Below are 9,332 nucleotides of genomic sequence, written 5' to 3'. Positions count from 1 at the left end.
TATATATATATATATATATATATATATATATATATATATATATATATATATATATATATATATATATATATATATATATATATATATATATATATATATAATTTATAATAAAATTTCATAATAAATATAATAAGATTTCATAAGAAAAAAATATAATATAATTTAACAATTTTTAAAAGAAAATGGGCCGATTAAGATTTGGTGTTCATATCATGGGTTATGGGCCTGTTTTTTAATCTTTCAAAGAGGCCCATTGGGCTTTTGTAGAAGGATATCCAATGCTTGCAGGCTAGGGTTATGGGCCTATTTTTTAATTTTTCAAACAGGCCCATTGGGCTTAGGTAGAAGGATATCCAACCTTTCAACTCGAGGTAAGATCTCACAATCTACATCTAATCCTTTCGGGGCACAATATCCTCACTGACACTCGTTCCTCTCTCTAATTGATGAGGGATTTCACAATCCACCTCCCGTTCCGGGGCCCAACGTTCTCACTGACACTCGTTCTTCTCTCTAATCGACATGGGATCTCACAATCCACACTCTGTTCGAGAGTCCAACGTCCTTATTGACACGCGTTCCTCTCTCCAATCGATGTGCGATCTCACATTCAACTTGCATGAGTTTAAGTATATCAATATGAAAGTTTACTGATTTTCCTCGATACAGACCGTCAAGCCTATATGAGTAATGATGAAGAAATATAGAATGCAATCACCTCCACCTTTCATTGCCCATGCCCAATTATTTTTCTCATTTGGGACCCCAAGGAGTCGTGTATTCTTCCATTTGAATTCCTACACGGTAATTAGGATAACTATAGATGACATAAATTGGAGACATGAGAGATGAACTCCCCTCGGGATGAGGTGGGCTCCTCAGCCTCAGCTTCGTGTCAAGGCCGAGATGAGAAGTATGACTTTTTTATCGTATTCATTTTTGCTTTTTTGTCATATCTGATATTCACGTGACATTAAAGATAATTTTCTTTAGTGGGAAAAGAACACGACTCGTAAAATAAGAAAAACTCCCATACGAGTGTGATTTTTGCACACGTACTCTCGTGTTTGAGTTGGTTAGGATAAACTTATTGTATTTTAATAATATTAAATGATATAATATTTAAATTTGGAAATGAAATAAAGAAGCCTAATTTATTAAATTATTTAAATTTGAAAATTAAAAAAAAAAAAACAGAATATTAAATGATATAATTGAAAGATTTGCCCAACAAAAATAAATTTTATTATATATATAAAAATAAAATATTAAATCCCTAATTAAAAATTATTCCTTGACCAACATAAAAATAAATAAATTAATCAAATAATTGTGGAGCACGAATTTCCACATAAAATTTATATTTTTTATTTTCTATAAAGTAATGATAAAATTAATTAACTTCAAATATATATCATTTAAATCTCTCTTATCATAAAACTACTTGTAATAAAAACATTACCATATTATAGACTAAATTAATAAAAATAAATAGAAATAAATTTTTAAAAAATTTCAATAATATTAATTTAAAATAAAAAAAAACCTAAATCCTAGAAAAAAATTAAAATTTTGTTTACGATAAATATTCTTCGGCTTTTAAAATAATTTTAAAATTATCCTTCATTTTTAAAAATATTAAAAAATACCTTAAATTTTCAAAAATTTCATTAATACTCTTTTAATTTTTTAAATAACTTTTCGCCCCTTTAAATTTTATTAAAATATTTAAAAATTAGTGATAATTATATTTTTAAGATTTATTTTTAAAATGTAAAAAAAAAAATTATATTATGAAAATATAAATGACATTTCTCTTATCTAGAAGTGAAATATCTTGATACCCCTATCATTCAATTCATCTATATGATAAGATATATTAAAAATATCTTTCAATCATTTAAATTTGTCTGTACGGATAGACTATATGGTATGTATATTTTTTAATTTCAACTCCTTCAATAATTGTCACCTTTTAAAAAATTGTATTTTAATTATAATTTGGAAACCAAAATGGAAGAATTGTGCTAATATTTATTATTTATAAACTTTGAACTAGACGAATTATATAGGTTCATTTAATTAAATTAATGCGATTAAATTAGAGAGATTTTTGTGACAGTTCAGGCTCGTTGCTGACTTATATTGTTTTCTTTTAACTTTTTGTGTTGAACTTCCTCTGTAAGTTTTAAAACGCGTCTAGTAGCTTATCGTTAGCAAATATTGTCCTTTTTAGGGTTTTTCTTTCGAGCTTCTCCTCTAGACTTTAAAACGCGTCTTGTAGCTCATCGTGAGCAAGTATTGTCCTCTTTAGGCATTTTCTTTCAAGGTTCTCCTCTAGGCTTTAAAACGCGTCTAGTAGCTCATCGTTAGCAAATATTGTCCTCTTTAGGGTTTTTCTTTCGAGCTTCTCCTCTAGGCTTTAAAACGCGTCTTGTAGCTCATCGTTAGCAAATATTGTCTTCTTTGGACTTTTCTTTCGAGCTTCTCCTCTAGGCTTTAAAATGTGTTTAGTAGCTCATCGTGAGCAAGTATTGTCCTCTTTAGGCATTTTCTTTCAAGCTTCTCCTCTAGGCTTTAAAACGCGTCTAGTAGCTCATCGTTAGCAAATATTGTCTTCTTTGGGCATTTTCTTTCGAGCTTCTCCTCTAGGCTTTTAAAACATGTCTAGTAGCTCATCGTTAGCAAATATTATTTTTTTTTTATTTTCTCTTTCGAGCTTCTTCTCTAGGCTTTGAAACGCATATAGTAGCTCATCGTTAGTAAATATTGTCCTATTTTGACTTTTTCTTTCGAGCTTCTCCTCTAGGTTTTAAAACGCGTCTAGTAGCTCATCGTTAGCAAATATTGTCTTCTTTGGGCATTTTCTTTCGAGCTTCTCCTCTAGGCTTTTAAAACATGTCTAGTAGCTCATCGTTAGCAAATATTGTTTCTTTTGGATTTTCTCTTTCGAGCTTCTTCTCTAGGCTTTGAAACGCATATAGTAGCTCATCGTTAGCAAATATTGTCCTACTTTGACTTTTTCTTTCGAGCTTCTCCTCTAGGCTTTAAAATACGTCTAGTAGCTTATCGTTAGCAAATATGGTCCTTTTTAGGTTTTTTCTTTCGAGATTCTCCTCTCGGTTTTAAAACGCATCTTGTAGATAATCGTTAACAAATATTGTTCTCTTTAGGCTTTATCTTTTAAGTTTCTCTCTACGTCTTAAAAAACGTCTAGTAGAGAGATTTCCACTAAATAGGTTCCGACAAAGAATGCTCTGTTCTCCTCTCCAAAGAGGGTAATACGTACGAAATTTTATTACAATGTTTTATATATATATATTTTGTTGAAATTATATATAAAAATGTATAAAAAATTATAGAGAGATAGAGACAGCTCTGGTGCTAATACATTTAATAAAATTGGAAATAATAAATTGAAATTTGGATAATATAAGAAACAGCGTAAATACGTGTCATGGTTTGACGTGTTAGACACGTGTTCGGCTGGCATTGAAAGAGCGATTATGGACCGCTGCTGTGTAGGATATGGTTAGACGATCAACTTGGGATATCTACGTGGCAAAATAGATTTCGCGTTCGTGGATAAGATCAGTCCGAACTGTCCGACAAATCCTCGTCGGATCAGAACACACAGACTAAATCCGCTTTCCACGTCATAGGGTGAATTTTTCTTTTACATTTATGTTTTTAATTTTAAATTTTTAATTCTCCGAATTATTATTTTTTAATTTTAAAGGGGATGAAAATGGAAATAGTAAATACGGGAGAAAGGAAATGTCTATAAATATGGGTTTATTCGTTTTTGGTTAGAGCCGAGAAACGTGCCCATCGCTCCCCCCCTTTCGAAGATGGAATCTACTCCTCTCGCCACCTCTGTCCCTCCCACTGCCCTCCCCGACGACCTCTACTGCACTCTCCCGGCCTCCGCCGCCTCCGCGGCCGTTCAGCCTATTCCGACGTCTATATTCAGGGAGCTTCCTGAACCTGACGTCCAAATACTCGCATCTGGCGGACTCCGAATCCCGGCGCACTCTGGAATCCTGGTAAATCATCAGATCTATTACTTTATTTTTTTTGTTGTACATTTTGATAATATTGAGATTTCTGAGATTTTGTTTCGTTGAAGGCTTCGATTTCGCCGGTTCTCGAGCATGTAATCGATCGGCCGCGGAAGAAACGGAACGCTGAGAAAGTGATTTCTATCCTTGGAGTTCCGTCGGATGCCGTCGTTTCGTTTGTTCGGTTCCTTTACAGTTCTAGGTTTAGATCCGCCTCTCTTTCACGTTTCGGTATCGATTTCGATTTTGATTTTGATTTTGGTTTGAATTTCTGATGAAATGAAATTGTTCATTGAAGATGCGCGACGGAGCATCTAGAGAAGCACGGAATTCATCTGCTGGCTCTGTCGCATGTTTACATGGTGCCGCAATTGAAAGTGATGTGTACGAAAGATATCGCTCAACGGCTTACGATCGAGAGCGTTGTGGACGTTCTGCAACTCGCTAGGCTCTGCAACGCGTCTGATCTTTACCTAAAGTGTATGAAATTCGTGGCTGATCATTTTAAATTCGTTGAGAAAACTGAGGGATGGAGATTCATTCAAGATCATGATCCTTGGCTCGAGCTTGATATTCTCCAGTTCATCGAAGAAACTGAATCGGTAAACGCCATTTCAAATGCTGAAATTAGTTTTTATACACTTATGATAGAAGCAATTGATTGTTCTTGAATTGGAATTTTTTCCTCAATTGTGAATGCTAAAATTAAAATACCATTTCAAATGCTGAAATCAGTTTTTAAACACTTACGATAGAAGCAATTAATTGTTCTTGAATTAGAATTTTTTTCTCAATTGTGAATGCTAAAATTAAAATACCATTTCAAATGCTGAAATCAGTTTTTAAACACTTATGATAGAAGCAATTAATTGTTCTTGAATTATGATTTTTTTCTCAATTGTGAATGCTAAAATTAAGATAGCATTTCAAATGCTGGAATTAGTTTTTAAACATTTATGATAGAAGCAATTAATTGTTCTTGAATTAGAATCTTTTTCTCAATTGTGAATGCTGAAATTAAAGTAAAAAAATGCAGAGGAAACAGAGAAACAGGCGGATAAGAAAAGAGAGGAAGCTATATCTACAGCTACACGAAGCAATGGAGTGTTTAGAACACATATGTTCAGAAGGCTGCACCATAGTAGGACCTTACAACGTGGAGCCGAAGAAGGAGAGGGAACCGTGTGCACATTACTCCACATGTCACGGTCTTCAGCTTCTGATCAAACACTTCGCGACGTGTAAGAAGCGAACCAACGGCCAAGGATGCGGGCGCTGCAAGCGCATGTGGCAGCTCCTCAAGCTCCACTCCTCCATCTGCGACCACTCCGACTGCTGCAAAGTCCCTCTCTGCCGGAAATTCAGGTCACCGCCCGACGATACAGAGAAGATGAAGCGCAAGGACGACGCACAGTGGAAGATGCTTGTCCGAAAAGTGGTTTCGGCAAAAGCGATGTCGTCCCTCTCATTGACGAGTAAGAAGGTGTCGGATATGGAGGACGGCAAGGCGCTCGCCAATCATTGTGGGATTGGGAGCTTTAGATTACAGACGGTTCGACGGTACAGATGATGGTGATGTGGTTTTCTGGGATTGGGGTGGTGAAAGATGTGAGATTTGTAAAATTTTTTTATTTGATTTTTTTTTTCTTTTTTCTTTCTTTCTTCTGGAGTAGATGGGATTATAATATAAGGCTTGAATTCATAGTAAGAATTGGCTTTTACTTATTAGAGATTAAAAGGGTGTAAGATTTATACCTCTTTCTCAATATGCAGATCTTAGAAATATTTATTCTCTTGCTTAGAAATATTCAAATTCTTCTTTTCTTTTGAACTAAACCGTTCATCTCTATCAAAATGTTAAGAATCACTAGTAGAAGATTATAATTAAGTGTAGAAGATTAGGTCCACGGAAACCCAATGGATTAAAGTGCAACTTTCTTGATCACTCTCTTATGGAGCACACGCCCAACATGCCTTTGATCGGTGCATTTCTAATTGAAGCGTATTTTCTTCCCGTGGGTTAATCCCTAATCGAAGAGTATTTTCTTCCCGTGGGTAAGTTCAACTAGTCCAAAACTTTTCTTCCTACATCGGTATGCATAAACCTAGTGTAACTCCTTAAGCCCTCACCAGGCGCCCTCACTAGGCCTTGGTTCTGATACCATTTGTAACACTCACTATGCCCTGGTTCTGATACCATACCATTTGTAACACTCACTATGCCCTGGTTCTGATACCATTTGTAACACTCACTAGGCTTTGGCTCTGACACCATTTGTAACAGCTCACTGGTTCTGATACCATTTGTAACACTCACTAGGCCCTGGTTCTGACACCATTTGTAACAGCTCAATCGAGCTACTAGGCCCAAGTACGTTCATTAAAAATAACAAATACATACATATTGTTAATCTCTTGTACCTTACATACGATGATCAATATCTTATTCAATGAGTTATGTTCGAATAGGTATTGAAAAGATGAACGTTAAAGACATTTTTGAATAGGGTCAAGATATTTATGTTCTCTCCCAATGATTAAAGTTGGGAAATCAAGCATGGAAGCAAGGACAACCGCAAAAATGGCAGTCGCCCAAATTGCCATCAAACAAAATATCGTGGTTGCTTTCACGACCAAATGATTCATCAGAATTTGGATTCCTTAAACAACGATTTTCTTCTGTCCACCTGGCGTTTGTTATTCCACCTAACTAAATAAAATCTCCTCATGAGTGCCGCGTGCGGTTTAAATATCTTGTATAGTTACGCCGAACGGTGTCGTTTTGAGTAAATAAAATCTTCCTAAATTTCCCTTTTTTTTTTTTTTTTTTAATCTTTTAAATTTATTTATTTATTTATGTCCATGGAGTGAGGTGGGACGACGCCCTAAGCGTGAATTTCATGAATGAAACTTGTGGGGATAAGGTTCTCGGAATAATAAGCTTGTGGGGGGAATAATCTCGTCTCCGATCCCATTTATCTAACGGGAAAAAATGTTCTCCATTCCCTCTCCCCATTCGAGGCTTGTAAAATAGATATCTTTAGCCATAAGGTCGAGATTGAAATGAATCCAACAACTGATCACATCCATGTACCCGAACAAGTAATTACAAGAAACAATACAAAGAAGATTCAAGTATCAAATCAAGAAAATAATAGAATGGCTGACATTGGAAAGTGATGAGAAGACTTGTGATTAGTAATTGAATTAGCAGTTAAAGATAATTTATGAATGCCTTATTTTCTTCAATTTGTATTTAATAGCATTTATTAGTGATTTGTAGTTGGTGGTTGAACTTTATTATGATAGGGTTATCTTGTGGGTCTATTTAAAGACATGTAATATTCAATGTTCGGAGTGAATTGTCTTGGTATCTAAGAGTGACCATCATAGATTCCAAGTTCGATCTAAGAGTCATTCATCTTCTGACCAGCTCTCGGTTGGAATCAATCCATTAAGTTAGCTTTCTCTGTTAACGTTTTGCAAGGATTCTAGAAGGACCTCTAACTTTGCAAATTCCAGCATTATAGGCACTTATCAGAGATGTTCTACACTGAAGTGTTCGGGAGCTAGGTTGAGTTAGACTACAATATTTTTTAAACTTAAAAATTTTAACCCAAACAACCGTTATCAAATAATGAACCTAATTCAACCGTAGTTTGGCAAAATGATATTTTATAAAGAAAGAAAGAAAAAATCATATACCAAAATAGTGAACTGGACAGGTGATTTGATTGGATTTGGAGGGATCTTGGAATAAGATTAGAAATATAGTTGGAATTTATTGTCCTTATGACATGAATGATTTGAGTTTAATCAAATGATTTGATTTGAATAATGTTTCTTTTTATGGGAGAAACTAAGCCACAAACAAAAATAAACACTAAATCAAGCTAAAAAATCGAGCAAGAGAGAGAGTAAAATAGACTAAACAGAGAGAAAGACGGTCACAATTTCAAAGAAAAAATATAAATTTAGATCGAAAGTCGAGTTCTCTGATTGGCCTCCTGTAAGACCCACGACTTGCATCCATCGATCCATGTGATCCTTGACTCGGAGAAGAATCAACGAAACCCTAATTGAGAGGTACATAACACTGTTCTTCCATTACGAGAATGTAAGTCGAACTACTTCAAAACCTATTCCGAAATCCAGAACTTTTGTCATGGGCTAACTTTAATATTGGAGTATGAAGCGCCACACCCATATATTTTATTGTTGTCATGTGAAAGTAAATGCGTTACCATGTTCGGATTTTGACGATAACAGTCTTTTCTTTCAAGGGCTTCCCTCAAGATTATAAAACGCGTTAAGGCCCCTCTCTAACCAATGTGGGATCTCATACGTCATATCGAAGTAAGCCAACACATAGTGTCGAAGGCTTACCATAAGCAATTTGAGTCGACGGACACCTATTTTTGCCGCAAGACAACTCTATCATCACACTGAGATGACAAAGTCTTAGACAAACGACACGATAAGATTCGATTAATAGGTAGAGTAACAACTTAAAGTCGATCAAGTGATAAAAATTTAACGGCAAGAAACGATACAACTCAATGAAACTAACGAGTCTAATCAAGGACAATTGAGAGGAACAAGCCGAGGTTGAGGCTAAGGTAAGAAGCCCTCGAACTACTCAAAGTTCACAAGGAGCTCGAAAACATGCACGAGAACTTATATTTTTTTAAACGCTTAAAAAATCGATCTAAATAAGTCCATATTTAATGGTTGATTTAAAGTCATTTATGGGTGAATCAATCCAATGAACATTTGAGTTTTTTTTAGACAGTTCTAAGCCCATGAAGGAGATATCAGCCCATTTAAGGCCCAATATAAATATTCTAGGCCCACAAAATAATTTAATTTATTCTAAAATTTAATTTTAATATCCTTGATAGCATAAATTTGATTTTATAATTTGGAAATATTTAAAATTTACTTATTTTGACAATTTTAAATATTAAAATTAATTTTTTATAGTTTAATGAAATTTTATAAATGATTTGTAGACATTATATCCTTTAAATTTGATTAAGTTATTAATTTATTGAAATTATAAAAATTAAATTCATAATTTAGTTTATATTTTAAGATAAATAAGAAAAGCCAACCGAACCATGGTTAGGTTTAACCTGGATTGGTTAATAAAATCATTGACCGAGTTTGGAAAAGAGATTCCCTCGAAATCAACGGTTTCTGCTTCGCAACGTGGACGGTTAGATCTGTTTCATCTCCCTCATGCTTCGTCGTTAGGTTAAAATTAGGGGT

At 34.4% G+C, this 9,332-nt stretch overlaps 1 protein-coding gene across 1 annotated transcript; it reads left to right on the top strand.

Annotated features, from left to right (window-relative positions):
- Positions 1-3,802: 3,802 nt before the first annotated feature.
- Positions 3,803-5,855, top strand: LOC111457262 (BTB/POZ and TAZ domain-containing protein 1-like). The gene is made up of 4 exons (XM_023099475.1): positions 3,803-4,046; positions 4,130-4,263; positions 4,360-4,663; positions 5,098-5,855. Exons 1-4 carry the CDS (start codon positions 3,852-3,854, stop codon positions 5,629-5,631), a joined length of 1,167 nt encoding a protein of 388 aa, XP_022955243.1. The 5' UTR covers positions 3,803-3,851; the 3' UTR covers positions 5,632-5,855.
- The last annotated feature ends 3,477 nt before the right edge of the window (positions 5,856-9,332 follow it).

Source organism: Cucurbita moschata, unplaced genomic scaffold, assembly GCF_002738365.1.
Source record: "Cucurbita moschata cultivar Rifu unplaced genomic scaffold, Cmos_1.0 Cmo_Scf00019, whole genome shotgun sequence".
Lineage (NCBI taxonomy): Eukaryota > Viridiplantae > Streptophyta > Magnoliopsida > Cucurbitales > Cucurbitaceae > Cucurbita > Cucurbita moschata.
This window is presented reverse-complemented; position numbering and strand designations above follow the sequence as displayed.